Source organism: Macaca fascicularis, chromosome 10 (genome assembly GCF_037993035.2).
Source record: "Macaca fascicularis isolate 582-1 chromosome 10, T2T-MFA8v1.1".
NCBI classification, from domain to species: Eukaryota; Metazoa; Chordata; class Mammalia; order Primates; family Cercopithecidae; genus Macaca; species Macaca fascicularis.
Window position 1 is genome coordinate 8,679,744 of NC_088384.1, and position 21,360 is coordinate 8,701,103.

Below are 21,360 nucleotides of genomic sequence, written 5' to 3' on the forward strand. Positions count from 1 at the left end.
TCAGCTTAATTATCACCCCACCATGCTCAGACATGGCTCCTAGAAGGTTAGTGATCCACTAAAGTTTAGTTTCACTAAAGTTTCTAAAAATTACCATTAATTCTTTCTTTTCACTGAACTGGTATCTGCTGAACCATGAGCAAGGATTAAGGCATCAACTCCTCAGTCTCCACCCCACTGCTAGGTAGCCCATCGAGAAAAGCAGATTGGACAGCTCCCTGCCCTGCTGGGAAGCTTCAGTTTTCTGCATCACCTTCCAAATAGAAGCATACTCTTTCGCATGGCCAAGACATGAGCATGTGCTGACAGCCAGCTGGACTCCCTGGCTCTTCCTGGGAAGCTCTGCCCTGGGTTGTAGCCAAGCTGAGCCACCCCAGGCTCCCATCCACAGAGATCTGTGACCTGCCTGATGTGGCCCCTGACCGCTCTGGGCAGGCTTGGGCAGTCTTCCCGTGTGCTCTCCAGCATTTCCTAGGCTGTAACATGGCATTGCTAATTTCCTACTTCCAGGATGGTTGTAAGAATTACAGAGAACACCCACCAAGAGGCTAGAATTGTGTGTGATACTTTTTTTCTCTTTTGGCAAAAACTTTTTTTCCTACCCCGATGTTACACACAAAATGTAGACATGGTGTATATTGCATAATCTTCGTTTAAGGCTATCCTTATTTTGGGGAGAGTTGCGTTTCTGATGGCATTTGGCGATTCTGGGATTTCTGAACGGGCTGCTGCAGCCCGCTCTTCAGAGCGCTGTATACCTACCTTTTTCAGGAATGACTTGTATTGACGTGAATTTCTTCTAAGCCCGTGAGAAAATAGTTTTCCTAAGATCCTGTCCTTCTTAGGTGGGTGACCCTCCCCCTGAGCTATAGTGGACATTCCCATTATGGTTCACATAGACCTTGTTGTCCTGTGGGGCAGATCAGGGCCCTCGACATGTGGGCTGCCTTTGTCTTGGCGAAGTTTGGCTGACCCTGAACTTCGTGACTCTTCAGAATTAGGTGTTTTTAAATAGGTGGTTTTCACAGTTTAGAATACACAACCTAAGCAAAGACAGAAGTCAACACTGGACAGACTTTGACATTGAGATTAGAGCAGAAAGCAGCCTTTGCTGCCCAATCTCTACCCAGTAATGGAGGTTTTTCTTTTTCTCATGATGTGATGGGTTTTAACCAAGCCGTCCTTTGTCCCCCTTGATCAGTCGGTCAGGCTCATGGCTGGCCTGAGCTTGGGACTGGGACACAGAGGTGAATGTGACAGGGACAGTCCCTTGTCCTCTTGGAGCTCACAGGCCAGCAGCAGCACAAGACAGTTCCACAAGTGACTGCCATTTCCCTTGGACAGTTTTCAGCACTGCTGCCATCGCTGTCCATGGCCACTGTCCCCTAGCTCGGCAGGAGCAGGGAGGCCCTGCTTGGCTGGTGTTGCCAGGGCCTGGTGCCATGCACAGCACATGGGAGGGACTTACATACTTGAAGGAGTGGGTGGCGGTGGGTGGTCAGGTAGATATGACTGAAGCTCTCCCAGGAGCCTCGCCTGCTGGGTTCCGGTAGCTGCAGAAGTGGCCTGGTTCCCATAGGTAGCTTCCCACGTGCAGGGCAAACAGGGCGGGGACCAGCCCCGGCCAGCGTCAGTCCCCTTTACCCATCCACCCAGGAGTACTGCAGGGAGCCAGCTGGGCAGTTTATTTTGGCTGGCTGCCACAGGCTGTCGAATCTGTCATTTTGTTTTCAGCTCTTTCATGTATGACATCTACAACATTGTCTTCGGCCTGTGTGCTCAGTCATTCCCGATACTGGGAAAAATCAGGTTCCACTTTTAGTGGAAGAAGGGAAAGCAGAATTTGGGGTGCACCGTCACAGGTCAGGCCCAGGCCAGGGATGACTCTTGCTGGTAGTTGGGCCCTGGGCCAGCGGACCGTTGAGCCTTGTTGACACCCAGAGTTTATCTTGTCTGAGGTCACAGAACACCTGCATGGCGGGGCCAAGTCTAGATGACTCCCGAGCCTGAGTGGTCTCTGAGCATCCTCTCTACACTTACCGCTTCTGCAGCCACACACGGGAGCATTGCACATGCGGAGACAGGAAAAGGTGGATGAGTATGAGTGAGGTCACCTTTCCTTCTGTTGTGCAGGCAGACCTGTCTCCCCCCGTCTGAATGCCATCATTCTAAATGCAGAGAAAGAGTTCTTTGGTTTTGTGTTGAGGGAATTTAGCACTTTGGGGTTTTGTGCTGTCAAGAAGCTTGGCTTCTGGAGATAAAATTTAAAACTTTTTTTTTGTGTATTTCTGTAGATGAAGATAAAATTTTATTTTCTTATTTGATTTCAGTGGTGTCAGAGTAGCTTTTAAAAACTGTTTAAGAGACCTGTTTTTCGCCTCTACTCAGTAACAAATCTCCTTTCATTTTAAAGCAGGTGGGGTCTGTAGTGCTCGTTAGACTGGTGGCTTAGCTCCATGGAGACGTGTGGATAAACAATTGTTTGAGCTGGGCACATGCAGGGGGGCAGAGCTGGGGTGCCCAGGTACCGAGATGGGGAGAGGAGCCCGCATTCCAGTAGCGGGGACTGGTAGGGTAACAGGAGTCATGAAGTAAACCAGGATTCAGGTACAGGGGGCTAGGGCCAGGGTGGAGGTAGACTGGAATGCGGTATAGGGGGCTGTGGAAGCACCAAACCGGGGAGAGGAAGGAACGGAAGGAGGCGGGGAGGCTTCCTGGAAGAATTGCTCCTCCACCTTTTCCCAGCTGGCAGTTTCCCCACTAGATCATCGGCTTTGGACCTTAGGGGTCGAGCCAGTTTTGGATGTCTCACACTCCCCGTCAGTCAGGGGGTGCCTCGGGGATTCTGCCAAAAGCCTTGGGTCTTCAGCGAGCTTAGGGACCGGGCAGGTGACCTCGCCATGGCGGCTCTTCCAGCAAGGTGATGCCTGCGTCAGTGGGGGTGCATCCCTGAGGAGTGAGGGAGAGCAAAAGGGGCAGCCACGGACCAAATTCCTGCCACTTGCTGGGTGCTCAGCTGAAGGCAAGTGAGCAGTGCCTGTCTTCCCGGAGACCCAGGGCTCCAGGGTGGGGTCTTGGGGGCTGTGGCACACAGGGTGGCATATGCTGCGCGTGTGAACGCCATGTACGGTATTGCAGGGCCTTCTCGATGTCTGTAACATGCACCAAGGGAGCAGAGCATGGGGAACCTGGCCGACGACCTCGAGGAAGAGTTCAGTTCAACACAACTTTGCGTAAACACATCCTTCCACTCTACGTTATTTATCTTATGTGTTCTGCCTTTGGAGTTAGGATCTAAAAATTGCAATTTCTGAGTTTCTGTGTCATCTATTTTTTATTTTGTCGTTTTGAACATTTCAGTTAGAGATTCATAACTCAGCGGGTCTTTAAGGTTGTTGAAATCTGGGATTTGTGGTTTTAAATAACCAAACAGCGAGGAGTGCTTTCAGGGTAGTGAGCTCCATTTTCTTTAGCTTTGTTCTTGAGGATACAGGTTTCAGAAACAGAGGATACGGCCAGTCAGTGTTGGGGGCAAGAACTGAAAACCCCAAGTTGAGACAGAAGTGAGGCCCCAAGGAAAGGACAGGACTAGTGCTGGGTCGGAATCAAGCTGGAATTGCAGATCAGACTCAAGGCGATTCTGAATCTCTAACCCTCTTGGGGCCTGCAAGGTAAATAGCATCACCTCATTTGCAGATGGGGATCCCCAGTGAGGTTAGATGTTAGTCTGAGCTTGTGGTTCAAGGTAGCACCGAAGTATGGAACTCCTAGGGCCTACATTCCAGGGCTGAGACAAGTTGGGAGTCCAGTGGTGGACGAGCTGGTAGGAAGTTTGGGGACCAGGATGAGTGGAATCCCATAGAAATGAGGATGTGGAAATTGCAGTTTGGCACCTGAAAGCAAGGCACAGACTTGATAATATTTCAAGGACACCTGTTACTCTTTGGTGTTTTCAAACACACATCATAGATTTCACAACCCTAATATCAACAGTCATCCCCGTTTGGAAAGGAGGATTCAGCATAGGGGTTAGGATAGGTTGGAAGAAAGTTGCCTGAAGCTGTCACCATGGGGACGCCTCCAGTTGTGTACAGGATACAACATCTGCCAGGCACACGCACACCCTCCCCAGGGAAGGTGGGTGAGAGGTAGTGACTCTGCAAGGCACAGTCCTGAGGAGAAGGGACTCAGTCCAGGAGCCCCCGCTAGCTGCCTAGGGCACGGGTTGCTTAGGGATAAACTAACTCAGGCCCTGGATTTCCCTGAAAGCTTTGTAGCTGCAGTGAAGGCCCGGTGAGTTCCTGCAGCTGGCTGTGCTTACGTGACTCTCTCAGGAATGTGGCAGAAGCGCCGGGAGCTGCTCTTCTGCTGGCCATGAAGTTACTGGCTGATGACACGCTGAGAGTTGATTCCTTTTAGCTGCCATGGAGAGAGCTCGTGTGACTCGCAGGATTAAGAACTGATAAATAGCCTGGGCGTGGTGGCTCACGCCTGTAATCCAACACTTTGGGAGACTGAGGCCAGTGGATCACTTGAGGTCAGGAGTTCAAGAGCAGCCTGGCCAACATGGCGAAGCCCTGTCTCTACTAAAAATACAAAAATTAGCCAGGCATGGTGGCGCACACCTGTAATCCCAGCTACTTGGGAGGCTGAGGCAGGAGAATCACTTGAACCCAGGAGGCGGAGGTTGCAGTGAGCCGAGATGCACCACTGCACTCCAGCCTGGACGACAGAGCAAGACTCCGTCTCAAAAAAAAAAAAAGAACTGATAGATAAAGGATCATGAGTTGTTTCGTTGGCCATGCCTCTGAGGTCTCAGCAACTTCTCAGTCCCTTCCTTTCCAGGGGGAATGGAAATCCCATCTCCCAGCACCATTTGGGCTCTGAGAAGATAGGGTGTCCTCTCTCTGCCTGGCATGGATGATGGAGACATATAGAGACATAGTAGTTGCCCTCAGAACCCACTATTTTGACGCATTTTGGCATGGAACAGCACATGTTCACCGGGAGAGGGGTGAGCTGTGGGGGAGGTGTCCCGGGGCAGCAGAGCCCCCATCTTGCTCTCCGTGGGCCTCATGGCATTTTCCTCAACTGTGAGAAAGCGGCCTTGCCTCAGAGCTGCCTTCAGCTACCGCCTCAAACATCGTTTCCTCCAGGCAGCCCTGACCACCCAGAGTGTTCCTTCTCAGAAAGTGTCACTGCCTCATTGCATTATTTTTCTGGCCAGAAGTTCCATGAGGGACAGTCTAATGGCAGTTTGTTCACCACTATATCCCTAGGGCCTCGTGGCCCTTCACACACAGTGGATGTTCCTTAAATACCTCTCAGTGGCAAGAGGGTGTTGCCAGACGCTCAGAAATGGAGTGATGAATGCTTCCGTGGGGAGCCAGCCAGCTGGTGGCATCAACAGACTGGAAACTGCTCCCTCTGCACCCTGGAGAGGAAGGGCCAGGGGCGAGCCAGCTAGTCTGAGCTGAGCCAGGGAAGGAGGAAGCCCTGGTGGTGCCCCTGCGGGCAAGCCCATGGAACCAGAGTCAAATATTTGACCCAGAGCTGCTCAGGTGTGCCAGGAACCGTCAACATCATCTTCAATCAGAAATCCTGGAATTGTGAAGGCTCACCTCACCCCCCACCCCAACCCCCAGACAGGATGAAGAAATGGCTTAGCAAGAAGTTCGGTCTTGTCAGGCGATCGCCATGGCAGGTGGAGAGCACAGCTGGCTAGGAAGAAACCTACCCTGCAGTGTGAACTCCTCCTATCCTGGGCCATTTGGTCCTCACAGGAATAGCCCTGACTCTGCCTGACAACTGAAAGGACAGAAATATATGGAGAGGGACTTGTACAAAGTTACACATTTCGGGGCAGGGCCAGATCTGTGCTGCTTCCCTCATGAGAGCAAGTGAAGGGAAGGAGGTCTTGTTAGGGCTGGGAAATCTGATGGATTTGAACAAGATATTGAAAGCATTTTGCCCGTCTTGTTGCCAGCTACAGAATTGGAATTAAGGAATTCCTAAAGAGTTGCCTCATCCTTGTCTGCCAGGCTGGCAGAGGAGATGCTAGAGCTTCTTGGCATACTTGGTCAGTTTTGGATAAAACATTTGACTCTGGTTCCACGAACTTGCCTGGAGAGGGGTGCCACCAGGAGCTCTTCTGCACGTCAGGTTGGCACAGCTGGCTCACCCTTGGCCCTTCCTCTCCAGAGTGCAGAGGGAGCAATTGTGGTGCTTTTGGGCCTTCAGGGCCACAGATTAAAGGGGAAGATCATCCTGAGGTTAAAATCAAGCTCATCGGGCCGGGCGCGGTGGCTCAAGCCTGTAATCCCAGCACTTTGGGAGGCCGAGACGGGCGGATCACAAGGTCAGGAGATCGAGACCATCCTGGCGAACCCGGTGAAACCCCGTCTCTACTAAAAAATACAAAAAACTAGCCGGGCGAGGTGGCGGGCGCCTGTAGTCCCAGCTACTCGGGAGGCTGAGGCAGGAGAATGGCGTGAACCCGGGAGGCGGAGCTTGCAGTGAGCTGAGATCCGGCCACTGCACTGCAGCCTGGGTGACAGAGCAAGACCCCGTCTCAAAAAACAAAACAAAACAAAAAAAACAAACAAAAAAATCAAGCTCATCCTCGGCAACCGGTCCTAGTAGTTTACAGGCTTGGGGTTCCTGGGAACTTCGTTGGCATATAGTGGGGACAGGAGCAGGGCCTGTGTGTGCTGCTTGGAGTCTGGAATTCTGTTGTGACTTGCTGGAGTCCATAGGGCTGGCTGGAAGCACATGCACCATCTCATGTTGACCTGATAAATCTCAGTTTACACCAGCTGTGATCCTGGCCTGAGGGAGGTTTGGGCAGGTGGCCTCTCTTTCTGTTGCATGACCATGAGTGACTGCATCTCTTCAAACTCCAGTTTCCTTTTCTGTAAAATAGGGACACTAGGTCAGGTGCAGTGGCTCATGCCTGTAATCCCAGCACTTTGGGAGGTCATGTTGGGAGGATTGCTTGAGCCTAGGAGTTTGAAATCAGCCCTGGCAACATAGTAAGAACCTGTCTCTACAAAAAATAGAAAAAATTAGCCAGGTGTAGTGGTACATACCTGTGGTCCCACCTACTCAGAGGCTGAGGCAGGAGGATCGCTTTAGACAGGAAGGTCGCGCCTCTGTGATGTGCCACTGCACTCCAGCCTGGGCAATAGAGTGAGACCCTTCTCTCAAATAATAAAATTTAATTTAATTTTCAAAAATAGACATTAATAGTATCCCCTGGCTAGCACTGTCACAAGATTAAGTGGAGTGGCATGTAAAACTGTCAGTACCCTGCCTGGCCAAGTGTGGGCATGCTCTATTAGGATGCCGTTGCTAGTGAAAATCACTCAGTGTGTGATACCTGTTGCCGGGAGGCTTGCAGTCTAGCCAGGGAAGTGAGGCTAATGTGCTCGAGGCAATTTTGAGACGAGCTGTGACCCGAGGGGCATGGGGACGGTATTTGGAAGGGCCATCATGGCCTCCAGCTGGACCAGATGGCAGGAGTATCCTCAGACAAGTCGCCCCTGTCTGTGTGGGTGTGGATGGTGTAGACTGGGCTGGTGCTCCACGCTGGTGCTCCAGCAAGGACGGGCTGCATCAGGGAAGCCTCCGTGGGGAAAAGGAGCCAGGACTTCAGAGAGAGCTGGGATGGGGGCAGGTAGGAGGGGGACTTGCTCATCAATACCGTTCCTGTTTCCATTTCTCCACCTGCAGTTGATACCTAGGCCCCCTCCCCATTTCTAATGTTACAGCTTTTGTTAGCATCTGCTGTCATAAACTTCGCACCCCTACTTCATGTGCACACATTCTTAATTGATGTAAATGGCATCATGCCCCACATCATTCTGTTCTGGGTCAGTGTGTCGGCGTAGTCGTGCACATCCTTCTTTCTCCTGCACTGCTGGGCCCTGTGCTTCCCTGTGCATTCCCCAGGGAGAGGCCCCCTACCTGTCCTGGGACCCAAGGGAACATTTCTGTGGGGATGTAAGCCCGGAATGAAGCTGCCGGGTCATTGTAGGGCGCGTGCATGCTTCATGGCTGAATGGCTGCCTGGTTGTGCATAGAGGCCTGCCCAGTCTCTTCCACCAGGATATCCAGTAAAGGGTGCTGTACACCCACCTCTGCCCACACTTGGCCTTTCCCACTCTCTAATGACTGCAGTCTACAGGCATAGAGCTGCCTTGCTGTTCTCAGGCGCGTGCCTCTGGGTACCCACGTACGGGACATCTCTGTGTGCCCTTCGTGCTGTCGTCCCGGCTACTCGGGAGGCTGAGGCAGGAAAACTGCTTGAACCCGGGAGGCAGAGGTTGCAGTGAGCCGAGATCGCACCACTGTACTCCAGCTTGGGCAACAGAGCTAGACTCCGTCTCAAAAAAAAAAGAAAAAGAACAGTTTTGTTGAGGGAGCCCCACCCTAAGTCACAAAGGTATTCACGTACATTTTCTTCTGGTCATGTTTTATGGCTTTACCTCACATTTTTATGGGGTGCCTGCTGTGTGGTAGACCCTGTGGAAAGCAATGGAGAAAGAGTGGTGGATTAGAAAGACACAGGTCCACACCCTCTTAGGGCCCAGAGTCTGAAGGTGTTAGGGGTTGAGAGCACCACAGAGCTTGGCATGGTCCTGTGTCTGCACAGCAGACTTTCCCCAGCATCCTTGTGAAAGGCACCTCTGGACTCTTCACAACACATGCATGCAGCATGGAGGAGCTGACGTGGCCTCTTCGGATAGTCCCGTCAGCATGCCTGTGACAAGCCACTGGGTTTCAGGTAGAGCCCCTTTCTCTGCTCCTGATTGCACGGATGTTTCTGCACAGGGATGGTTGAGATTCCAGCCCCCACCTCATCCTAGCTGACTTTAAAACTGAGGCTTGGCTGACACTGGGTTCTCAGAGGAACGATTAGAAGCCTAATCGGGAAGGCTTCTAATTCCCGGGGAAGGGAGTGGATTCCTTGGAGGCAGAGCTCGATTGTGAGAGATGTGGCCCCCAAGGCCCATCCCTGGGAGGCAGGAGAGCGGCCTCCGGAGTACCCTAGAAAGGAGGTTCTTGGCCGGGCACAGTGGCTCGCGCCTGTAATCCCAGCACTTTGGGAGGCTGAGGTGGGCAGATCACCTGAGGTTGGAAGTTCGAGACCAGCCTGACCAACATGGAGAAACCCCGTCTCTACTAAAAATACAAAATTAGCCGGGCGTGGTGGCACATGTCTGTAATCCCAGCTACTTAGGAGGCTGAGGCAGGAGGATCGCTTGAACTGAGGAGGCAGAGGTTGTGGTGAGCTGAGATCGCACCATTGTACTCCAGCCTGGGCAATAAGAGTGAAACTCTGTCTTAAGAAAAAAAAAAAAAAAAAGAAAGGAGGTTCTCTTTCCCAAGGTGGGCACAACCTGGAGAAGGCGGGGATGCTGTATGCAGAGAAGCCTGTCTGGGAGCCAGGGATCCCACGACCTCTGTCCCCACATCCGCCACCTGGAGGGTGGGCAGCTCCCTTTTTTGGCTCGCCTGCCCTGGGTTCCACTGGGCAGCCCCGTTCTTTGGAGGCTGCTCTCAATCCTTCCTTCCAGGATGTCCCCACCCCTGCCAGCCTTCTGAGCCCCACCAGTCCCCAAGCCTGATGCCTTTCAGGATGCAGGCCTAACCCTCCCAGTTTCTCAGCATCTGCCCTCCCTCATTGCCGGTCGCTCCCTGTGTTCTGTGTTCCATTCCCAGCCGACTTCTCTCAGGGCCCCAGGGTCGCCATGTGGACACACCTTCCTTTTGCCGGTGCTATTCCCTGTGCCTGGAATTATTTCCCTGGCCTCACCTTTAATCTGGGCAGCCTCCTACCTGTCCTTGAAGATGCCCTTTGGATATTGCCTTCAGGATACCTCTCACCCCCTCCTCCCAGTGCCCTAGTTCCAGTGCCCTGTGCCCAAGCGCTGAGTCCCTCAGTAGGAACATGCTTGGCACTCCGTCTGCCAGGCAGTCCCTCAGGGAAGTGAAGGGACGTCCAGGCACATGTATGCTGAGCATTTGTCTTTAGTAGCTTAGTTTCTGAGTGGAGTGAGCCTGAATTTAGAGGAAGTTAGATACATAGCTTCATACCTGGTTCAAAAATGAGGATTTTGTGAATGAAGCCATTAATATCACAATTAATATGTTTGGAAGAAAGCATGCTTATATTCAGTTTCTACCTAAAGTTTTCTGCTATTTGGCTGTCCCAAAACAAGCTCATGTTTTGAAAAAGTAGAAGAGAGCTGTTTAATTACAAAACTGATAGAGCAGAAATAGTTAACTATATATGTGCTAATTTTAATGTATGATTGATTTGTTAAATATTTGAAAATTAATTTTCTTGCATTTTAAAAACAAGTCATTGTTATACCTTTGATTTAAAAAAAAAATGTATTAAAAAGGAAACAGGCCAGGCGCTGTGGCTTACACACGTCATCCCAACGCTTTGGGAGGCCAAGGTGGGAGGATCGCTTGAGCCCAGGAATTCAAGACCAGCCTGGGCAACGTGGCAAAACCCCATCTCTGCAAAAATTACAAAAATTAGCCAGGTGTGGTGGTGCGCACCTGTAGTTCCAGCTACTCTGGAGGCTGAGGTGGGAGGATCACTTGAGCCTGGGAGGTTAAGGCTGCAGTGAGCCATGATTGTGGCATTGCACTCTAGCCTGGGCAACAAAGCAAGACCCTGTCTCAGAAAAAAAAGGAACAAACTTTAGTCAAGAAGGCATACAGATGGCAAATAGTCATAAGAAAAGATTTTCAGTATTATTAGACTTTAAAAAGGTGCAAATTAAAATCACAATGCAATATTGCTACACTAAGTAGAATGGCTAAAAATAACAGAACAAAATACCCTGACAATACTAAGTGCTGGAAGCATGCAGGATGGGGAACTCTCATACGTTGCTGATGGCAATGCACAGTGGCACAGTTACTTTGGATAGCGGTTTGGCACTTTGGTTAAACGTACATGTGCCATGTGACATTTCCACTCCTAGGTATTCACCCAAGAGACATGAAAGTATATGTCCCCACAAAAGACCAATAGATGAACATTATAGCTTCTTTATTCATAATTACCCCAAACTGAAAATGACCCAAGCAGCCTTTAACAGGAAGAATGGATAAACAAAATCGTGGTATAACTACACAATAGGATACTGCTTAGCAGTAAGAAAGAATGAACTTCTAACATAGACAGCAACATGGATCAGTCTCAGAAGCATTATGGTGGGTGACAGAAGCCAGTCTCAAAAGCCAGGCTGCATACTGTGTATTCCAAATATCCTTGCCATCCTGGAAAAGGGGCAGAAATCATGTCTGTGGTTGCTGGGGGCTGTGTGGGGAGGCGATGGGGCTGCAAGGGGGTACAAAGGCACTGCATGAGAGATGGAAGTGTCCTGTTCCTTGCTGTGGAGACGGTAGACAGTGGTGTATGTTTGTTTACACTCATCTAAGTGTACCCTGTAGTGGGCAGTTTTGCCTGTGTGTAGATTCCATGTCAACCTAGAGAAACAGCCAGCAGTAACTCTGCTCCCGGGATGACTGCAGTGCTTTGCCCAGGGAAGTGGGAAGGCCACATTGCTCTGTCCCTGGTGGTTTATGGCGATAGAGACTTGCAGCGATGGCCTGTCACGAGCCACCACACAGCCGTTTCATTAACAGGACAGCACGGCCAGTGTTGCTGGGGTGCCTTGATCCCAGCTGTTTGGCACACTCCCCTTCTCCCATTGGCTCTGTGCTCAGAGCTTGCCTCTTGTCTCCAGCAGTGGTCACAGGACCAGCACAGCCTCCTCTGCAGCCTCTAGGACCAACTGGGAGCTTACATGGAAACCTAAGATGTGTACTTACAGAAACATTCTTCCTGTATTCATCGCGGCTTTCCAGGTTTCAAGAGTTGTGGTTAATGTGTGTTGCATCTCCTGTGTGTGCCGATGGGTGGTACCAACATGTGACTTGTTAAGAAATATCCTTTTCTTTTCCCTAAAGCTTTAACCAAGGATTCTGAAAATCAGAGAGGTAAGCAGGTTTCAAGAGAGCCAAAATACATGATTTGATGGTGATTACCAATTTGAATACTGTTGGTAATAGACAGATGAAAACCAGCTCTGGGTCGTGGCTTCATGTCAACTGTCAAGGCTAAGTTAGGGCTGTGTTACCTCAGCTCCTTCTACCACCAGCTCGGCGATACTAAGTCGCTTGTTGGGTATTTTTTTTCGTCCTGCTGTCAATTTCAAAATGACAGTAAGGCCTCATTTTAAGGGAAGCTACCACATAATGTCACTTCCAGTGAGCTGTGAAAATGCTCGCTTTCGACTTCCTCATAGGAGCTGCTCGAGTATGGAGTGGACGCTCAGGTTCAGCTCGTGTTTTGACGAGCAGACGAGCTGCCAGCCTTGCCGGGGGAGGTCTTTGGAGGGAATGAGCAGAGCCGGAAGTCTCATCTGCCTCTGGAGAAGGCTGCCCAGGCTAACCACCTTCCAGGGGTCTTTGCTGTTCACAAGGATTCTGGTTCTCAGCCCATCTAGCTCAGCCTCAGGGACAGCCCTTCCTCCAGATGCTGCAGCCCCTTTCCCTCCCCTTACCCATCTCTGCAGGGCTAGGCAAAGAGATTTTAGAAAAGGTAAAACTGACAAGGGGTTGACTAAGATTTTTTAAGGCAATGGGAGAAAAAGGCTGAAAAGAGATCATCTTTCTGTCATATTTCCTTTGGGTGCTCAAGTTATCAGTGACTGTATCCTTTCAAGCCAGCAGCTCAAAGAATGAAACATAGCAAACATTTTCATTTTCACCCCAAATTAGCCATTAACATTTCCTCAGTTACTCTTTTAATACTTATAACTTAGATGAACTAGTTTCTCTTTTCATATGCGAAAAAAGGCAGTCAAAACTCAGCTTAGCCCTGCAAAACCTTTGCCATCAAGACAGTCCTACCTGGAACGCTTTGAAAAACTGCCTTTGGGCCGGGCTTGGTGGCTCACACCTGTAATTCCAGCGTTTTGGGAAGCTGACGCAGGCGGATCACAAGGTCAGGAGATTGAGACCATCCTGGCCAACATGGTGAAACCCTGTCTCCATTAAAAATACAAAAATTGGCCGGGCGCAGTGGCTCAAGCCTGTAATCCCAGCACTTTGGGAGGCCGAGACGGGCGGATCACGAGGTCAGGAGATCGAGACCATCCTGGCTAACACGGTGAAACCCCGTCTCTACTAAAAAATACAAAAAACTAGCCGGGCGAGGTGGCGGGCGCCTGTAGTCCCAGCTACTCGGGAGGCTGAGGCAGGAGAATGGCGTAAACCCGGGAGGCGGAGCTTGCAGTGAGCCGAGATCGCGCCACTGCACTCCAGCCTGGGTGACAGAGCCAGACTCCGTCTCAAAAAAAAAAAAAAAAAAAAAAAAAAAATACAAAAATTAGCTGGGTGTGATGGCATGCGTGCCTGTAGTCCCAGCTACTCAGGAGGCAGGAGACTGAGACAGAAGAATCGCTTGAACCTGGGAGGCGGAGGTTGCAGTGAGCCGAGATCGCGCCACTGCACTCCAGCCTGATGACAGTGACACTGTCTCAAAAAAAAAAAAAAAAAACACAAATGCCTTCAACTCGAGCCTAGCCACTGTGGCTGCAGGATCTTGACTAACCATGTAACTTCTCTAAGCCTTTGTTTCCTCATCTGTAAAATGGGGACACTTATTCCTACTAGGTTGGGGAGACAATATTTGGAGGTGTAAAACACCTAGCAGGTTGCCTGGCACATGGTAGGTGCTCAGGAAGTGGAAAAGTTTTTACGGCTATGATTGGGAAGTAATAACCCAGCACAGGATGGATGACATCAAAGCAGAAGGCTTTGGTTAGATGTCACCTACTCCAGGAAGCCGGCCCCAGCTTCTCTGTCTGCATGAGGTGCTCTTATAGGCATCCTCAGCCCCACCCCTTCTTCCATGATAGCCCTTCCTGAGCCAGTCAGCCTCCTTTCCTGACCCACGGCCCAGTTTCTGCTTGGTACCCAACCTAAAGAACATTGAGAAGCCCCCGTTCCCTGATGTGTATGATCTCATTAATAATAAAAATAGAGAGGTTGATTAACTACACGGGTTGCCTTTCAAACTGTGGGAGTGGGGTGTGGTAAACGTGACCCCAGGGGCGCATCAGGGCCTGATTGGCATGGAGGCCATTTATGCAGCAGCCAAGGACAGGCTGCCCCAAGCCCCCTGCCTCCCAGCTAGTTGTGTCTCCTAGGTCGGGAACTACAAGCGGACTGTGAAGCGGATCGACGATGGCCACCGCCTGTGCAGCGACCTCATGAACTGCCTGCATGAGCGGGCACGCATCGAGAAGGCGTACGCGCAGCAGCTCACTGAGTGGGCCCGGCGCTGGAGGCAGCTTGTGGAGAAGGGTAGGGAGGCCCCGGCACAGGTCCTGTGGCCTGGAGGCAGCTATGCCCCAGCTACGGGCTCTGGGCACGTTGTGACCCTCTCTATGCCAGTTTTCTGTCCTTTAAGATTGGGGCAAGAGTGCATTTCCCAGTTCCAGAGCAGGGTGTGATTTTTATGGGGAGCATTAGTGTCCGTCACCAGCAGGCACAGGCTCCGTGAACTTTTGTCCGCTTTCCTCGGGGACACAGGATTACAGCCCTTGTCATCCATAGGATACACTTGCCCTTGCCGAGTTAACTGAGAGCTCGGGTAAGTTCCTATCCCGTGGGAGGCCTTGCTGCTCAGCACCTTGGTTTCTAACACAGAGAGCCATTTATTTTTAAACTTGGCCATGTAGCAGGTCAGATAAGACTAGCTGGCAACACCTGGCAGTCTTTCTGAGTTTAAATTTTAAGGGAATAATTATAGGTGCTATATGGTGGAAGTTTCACTCCCTTCTGTCCCCACCGAAAAGCTCAGAAGCTTCTGCAGCTTCATCACTGCCACTGTTGTGTGGACAGGGGCCATGTTTAGAACACACTTCCCAGCAGTGAAGGGGGAGCTTGACTGATTACAGGCTTTCCGGCACAGAAGCAGAGCAGCACAGGTTTCTCAAGGTGTGTTTTGGGGCAGGCTCTCCTGTGCTGACCAGCTGTCCTCAGGAGCCAACTGGGGAGCCAGGCCCCAGGCGAACCAGGTCTAGTCCAGCTGCCTGTCCTTTCCCGTCATGCTGACACGGGTTGTGTGTGTGGGCTTAGCCTAGTCCTTAGGGCAGGGTGTGTGCCCAGGCTGTGGAGCAGGCACGTGGTGGAGGAGGGGCCTGGGGTAGGTCTGCTCCCTCGGTCGGTGGCACTGTCATCATTTCATTTCCACCTGCTCCAGCCCCTCTCCCGGGATCCAGCTGTCAGTTAGAGCTTGAGGTTTACAAAGCTCTGGTCCAGAGCAGGCTCCTGCTTCCTCCTCTCCTGCCTCCTGCAGGATGGGCTTCCGTTCTGCCGAGGGGACAGTCTTCATTCCAGTGTTCTCGAGCTTGTGCTCAGAGCCAGGCTCTTTCTGGGAGTGAATGAACACGGTCCTGCAAAGGGAGGCAGCACAGGTCTAGCCAAGGGCCAAGCAGGGCAGATAGGAGCCACGCCAGGAGAAGCGTTGGCATGATGTGGATGGGTGCCCAAAGCCTGGGAGAAGCGTCTGCTCACTTCAGAAGGTCCCCCCTTCTTTGGCCACTGTTAAGTAAATTAAGACTTCTAAGATGTGGAAATTGGAGTTTTTAAAGAGTTCAGTGGCTTTAAATAAAAGAAAGGCATGGCCAGATGCAGTGGCTCACGCCTGTAATCCTTGCACTTTGGGAGGCTGAGGCGAGTGGATCACCTGAGGTCAGGAGTTTGAGATCAGCCTGGCCAACATGGTGAAACCCCGTCTCTACTAAAAATACAAAAATTTAGCCGGGCGTGGTGGCGGGCACCTGTAATCCCAGCTACTTGGGAGGCTGAGGCAGGAGAATCACTTGAACCCGGGAGACAGAGTTTGCAGTGAGCCAAGATCGCGCCACTGCACTCCAGCCGGGGCAACAAGAGCGAAACTCCATCTCAAAAAATAAAAATAAAAATAAAGGAAAGGGATGTAATACCCCAATTTTCCTAACACGAGTGGCAAAGCAAATTCAGATTCAGGAACTGAAAAAGGCACAGAGTCCCTGAGAGAAAAATATCTGAAACCCCGAAAGGAAACCCTCTGTGGTCTAAATGCCCACATTGAACAGCCAAGGTGTGAGCAGAGGAGACCCCACCATGCCCCGCGTTGAGTGACCCACAGCTTTTCTCCCCTGTGCAGGGCCCCAGTACGGGACCGTGGAGAAGGCCTGGATGGCCTTCATGTCCGAGGCAGAGAGGGTGAGTGAGCTGCACCTCGAGGTGAAGGCCTCGCTAATGAACGATGACTTCGAGAAGATCAAGAACTGGCAGAAGGAAGCCTTTCACAAGCAGATGATGGGCGGCTTCAAGGAGACCAAGGAAGCCGAGGACGGCTTTCGGAAGGCACAGAAGCCCTGGGCCAAGAAGCTGAAAGAGGTACATCTGTCCTGCAGGCTTCCTTGCCCGGCCTCGCTCTGCCTGGCACCTTACCAGCAGCACCCTCTCCTGCACCCAGGACTTTCTGCTACTGGCTCTAGGCACAGGAGGCCATTTTAGGTTTTTCTCCTAAAATTTCAAGTAACATTGATATCTGTTTTTCTAAAAGTAGCAACCAAAACCAGAGTTTTGTCGAGCCTTGGCTAATTGGAGGCTGTCATCTGTCCACCCCAGCCCTCCGCTTGTGTGCCCCGCCCCTGCCTGCAGCCTCGCCCCCATTCCCTGCTGGAATGGGCTAGACGGTAGATGTGCCACCCCCAACACCCAGCTGTTCTCTGGCCCTGCACTGCCTTCCTCCTCCTCAGAATCATCCAGAACATGCCTCTGTCTTTCCGGATGGTTTTCTCTGTGTCTCCTTTTCTGTGTTTTAGCTTTTGTCGCATCTCCTTTCTCTTCTGTTTTGTCCCTGGCCCCATTCATAATGAAACTGTCTGTGTCTCATGAGGCCTTTGCTGTAAACTCCTCCTTCCCTCTAGAATGAAATCTGTGGCTTTGGCTCAAATAAGGAAGGATCTATTGAGAGAGAGAGAGAGAGGAGAGAGAGAGAGAGTGTGTGTGTGTGTGTGTGTGTGTGTGTGTGTGTGTGTGTGTAAAATAGCCATTAAAACCAGAGGAAATGTGGCCGATCACCCTGCGCCCCCTCCCCCCAACCACCCAGTATAGTCTTCTCGTTCATGCTAGGTTCCTCCTTGGAACTTTCTTTGTATTCGCTGATCCAGCAGCCTGGCGTGGTCTTCCTGGGATGTCCATAACCCCTCCATGTGCATGCTCCATGTCATCTCAGTGGCTTTCTCCACCCACCCCATGCTCCGTCTCTGTTGTCCTCCCCAACACTTAACGCCCTCCAATTGACTCTGGCATGTAACTTTTCCTGTACTGTATCTGCCTCCCACAACTCAAATGAAAGCTTCACGAAGGCCTGGGCTCTTGTGTTTCTTGCTGTGTCCCTGGTGCCTCGAACCATTCACGGGGCAAGCAAGTGCTCCGTGAATATGTGTTGAGTGCATTCCTGTTGTGACTAGTTGCTATGATAGTATACATACAATTTTGTACCTGCCTTTTCCTCCCCTCTTGGTAGCACAAGCATTCCCATGGTCTGTGTAACCTCTAGTGAGATCCGGAACTCCCAGCGACATGGCATTCAGGAACTCATTATCCCTGTAGGTAGAAGCAGCAAAGAAAGCCCACCATGCAGCGTGCAAAGAGGAGAAGCTGGCTATCTCACGAGAAGCCAATAGCAAGGCAGACCCATCCCTCAACCCTGAACAGCTCAAGAAATTGCAAGACAAAATAGAAAAGTGCAAGCAAGATGTTCTTAAGGTAAATTGTACACTTGTTTTTACACGTCGAGTGTCACCGTGTCAGTTGATCACATGTTTGGCACATAGTAAGCCTTCTGTAACTGCTTGGGTGATTGGGTGGATAGAGGGATAAAGAACCAATGAAACACACCCCTGTCCTCAAGAAGGCCACAGGTGAGTGCCCTAGCACCTCACCTCACCATAGCCACTGTACCTGCTCAGTTGAGGGGCAGAGCCAAGCTCTGGCCAAGCTGGGGGAAGAGAGAGCTCTTTGTGCTCAGAGACACAAGGACAGCTGGGATTGCTGCAGGGAACTGCTTGTGCCAACATGGGCATGGCCAGTGGTCAGTGTGAATGGGCATGGCCAGTGATGAGTGTGAATGGTTGTGGCTGGTGGCAGGTGTGAATGGTTGTGGCCAATGGTGGGTGCGAATGGGTGTGGTGTGAGCTGGCATGGAGGGTTACGAGGACCAAATCGCCAGTGGCCTGGACAGCCAGGCTGAGTAAGGAGCTTAGGATGCTGCTGACCAGGAGCCACTGAGGAAGGCCTGAGCCTGGGTGGGGTCAGGGAGGAGGTGAGGAGGGGGAGATGGTTTAGAAGGATTGCTCTGCTTGTGTAGGGAGAGGGGCTGGAGGCAGAGACCTGGGGGAGGGACTGCAGGCTGGGAGCACTTGTCTGGGCAGCCAGGTGGGAGGGGGATGGAGGTGCCCCGCAGTCTCCACAGTGACAGGCCGCAAGAGTGGGGCAGAGGTTATGGAGCCAGGGGTGGCAGAAGGGTGGTCTTTGGCCCATGAGAGACCGTGCCCAGGCACTGTGGCATCCTGGGTGCCCTTCCATTTCTGTTGTGAAGGGGAGATTTTCTGCCCCGGTGGGTGAGAGAGAAATCACTGTGTCAACTATGAAGTGCTCCGCAGATGTCGACAGTGATTCTGCCTAGAAGGTCCTGGAGTCACAGGACTTAAAACCAGACAGCGTCATCGTCTTGTGATTTACTAGTTCACAGGAAGGGAGGGCTCAGCCCTCGGCCCCACCTCCCCTCCTTTGCTCAGCCATGACAGGTGAGGGCTGGGGGGGTACAGTTGCCGAGGGCCTGCCCTGCCTCAGTGTTTGGAGATGAAATTCCCCACCAGGATTTGCAGAGAGAGACGGAATGAGGTAGAGAGAGGCTGCACTCCAGGAAGAGGACATGGGCAAAAGGGAGGCAGGAGGCCTAAGCTGGTTTCACTACCCACTAACCTTTCCCGGCCCCTGTCAGTTAGGTGGTGGCATCCCTTTTTTGTGAATGAGAAAACCAAGATCAGAGGGGTTAAGTCGTGCCATCCAGCAGGTGAGAGCAGGAACTTCTGACCTCAAGCCCATACATATGCCTATGCCCTTTCTCCACTGTTCCTCACTGCTATGCTGTTGGCGTAGCAAGGGGAACCCGTCATCTACACATTCATCACTCAGACCGAGCGTCAGAATCCTCTGGGAAACCCCTCTCACTCCCATTGCTGGAGCCAGGAATCTGGGCTTTTGAAGCAGCCCAGGTGCCTCCATGGTGGGATCAGGTGAAGAGCCTGGAACCAACTACTGAGTGCGGGGCACGTGGGCTCCAGAAGCACAAGGTTGGCCGGGCGCGGTGGCTCAAGCCTGTAATCCCAGCACTTTGGGAGGCCGAGGCGGGCGGATCACAAGGTCAGGAGATCGAGACCACAGTGAAACCCCGTCTCTACTAAAAATACAAAAAAAAAAATTAGCCGGGCGCAGTGGCGGGCGCCTGTAGTCCCAGCTACTCAGGAGGCTGAGGCAGGAGAATGGCGGGAACCCGGGAGGCGGAGCTTGCAGTGAGCCGAGATCGCGCCACTGCACTCCAGCCTGGGCAACAGCGTGAGACTCCGTCTCAAAAAAAAAAAAAAAAAAAAAAGAAGCACAAGGTCCCGGAGAACTCTCCGGCCTTTGCTAGAATCCCAGGGAATCAGGTGCCCAAAAAGGTGCCTAGAAGAAAGATGGGGCTTCTCCATGTTGGGCGGGGCCGTGCCTGTGTGAGAGAAAGGGAGACGGAGATGGAGAGGAAGAGAGGCCTTTCATGTTTGACAGCCACCCAGAACATCAACTCAGGCTTTGCAGAACAGGCCCAGGGCGCGAGGTTGGACATAAGCGTCTGGCAGGATGAATGGGACACTTTGCAGTGGGTTCCCTCCTGGGGCCCTCCCTGCCTCTGTGGTCTGGCCAGTAACTGCAGGACGTGAGAGGTCCTTGTGGGCCTAGAGCTCTGGAGAGGAGGCCAGTCCCTCCCCAGCACCCTTCTTGACACAGTTTCCAAAATCCAGCACACAGCCTGGGCAATGTAGTGAGACCTCATCTCTACAAAAAATTTAAAAATTTAGTTGGGTGTGGAGGCATGTGCCTGTAGTCCCAGCTACTTCAGAGGCTGAGGCGGGAGGATTGCTTGAGCCCAGGAGTTCAAGGCTGCTGCGAGCTGTGGTCACACCACTGCACTCCAGCCTGGGTGACAGAGTGAGACCCCATCTCTAAAGTAGGTAAGTAGGTAGGTAGGTACATACATACATACATACATACATACATACATACATACCACTGCTGACTGGATGCACATGTACTTTCATGTTTCTTATCAGCCATCAACTACGTCTTGGAGCATCCATCAGAAAAGAACTTTTTGCATTTAGTGCGAAAATATTACAATCTACCTAAGGGTGAAGGCCGCCTTTTGTTTTACTCCATGGGTATTCATTGAGAACTTTCTATGCCCTGCAAGGGGGTTTCCAGAACAGTGATGACCCTGCTCAGTACCTGGCCTGTGCTGGGGGCAGGACTTGGGGCCAGCAGGGTCGGCACAGGCTGAGGGCAGGGGCAGTCCAGAGGTGGAGCATCTTGTTGCCACTAGTACCCTGAGAGCTTCTGGGAGGCTACTGTGTCTTGAAGGCTCCTGAGATGGGACTGCTGTGTCACTTAAGCAGTATCCTCCAGATGCCGGGCGCTGAACCCACAGCTGTGTGTCTTGGGCTTCTGAGCTAGGCTCCTATGCAGGGCTGCCAGGTAGTGGGCACGGGCAGTGTCGATGGCAGTGGGGAATAGGAATCACCACAGCGCTGTGGAGCTCTCTTTCTGCTGGGCATGCCCCAGCCCTGGCAGGGGTGGCCTTTTCCTGTAGGCACAGAGGACCCAAGCCCAGCCATCTGAGGAGGCTGAGAAGCAGAGCAAGGACCCGGATACCAGGAGAGGAGAAAGGGGCAGGAGTCAGAGCCCTAGAGGGCGAGGTGGGACCTGGTCTCAGGAGACTGCGGAAGGCTTCAAAGAGAGGAGTTGCTTTGGAGCCTGAAGCGGAGTCTCCCAGGGCCCTGAGCCTCATGAGTCAGAGACGAGCATCTGGGAGGGGAAGAGGGGAGCCTCATGGGCAGGGTAGACTCAGTCCCAGCTGGGGGCAGAGCGGGTGCCCCATAGGCTTGCAGTGGCTCAGGAAGCACTCCATCCTTCCTCATCCTTCCTTCCTTCCTCAGAAGGCCCTGCATA

At 51.9% G+C, this 21,360-nt stretch overlaps 1 protein-coding gene across 16 annotated transcripts in view; it reads left to right on the plus strand.

The window, feature by feature from the left end:
- The window catches only part of PACSIN2 (protein kinase C and casein kinase substrate in neurons 2), a 144,885-nt gene that overhangs the window by 107,462 nt on the left and 16,063 nt on the right, over window positions 1-21,360 (plus strand). For 10 of the 16 annotated variants that reach the window (XM_005567083.4, XM_065522041.1, XM_065522037.1 and 7 more), the window contains exons 3-5: window positions 14,241-14,397; window positions 16,247-16,482; window positions 17,707-17,862. In XM_005567083.4, coding sequence (XP_005567140.1) covers window positions 14,241-14,397; window positions 16,247-16,482; window positions 17,707-17,862 — 549 coding nt within the window. Of the gene's footprint in view, window positions 1-11,994; window positions 12,025-14,240; window positions 14,398-16,246; window positions 16,483-17,706; window positions 17,863-21,360 lie in introns of all 16 variants that reach the window. The other 6 variants (XM_074003593.1, XM_074003599.1, XM_074003596.1 and 3 more) reach the window with 1 other exon arrangement.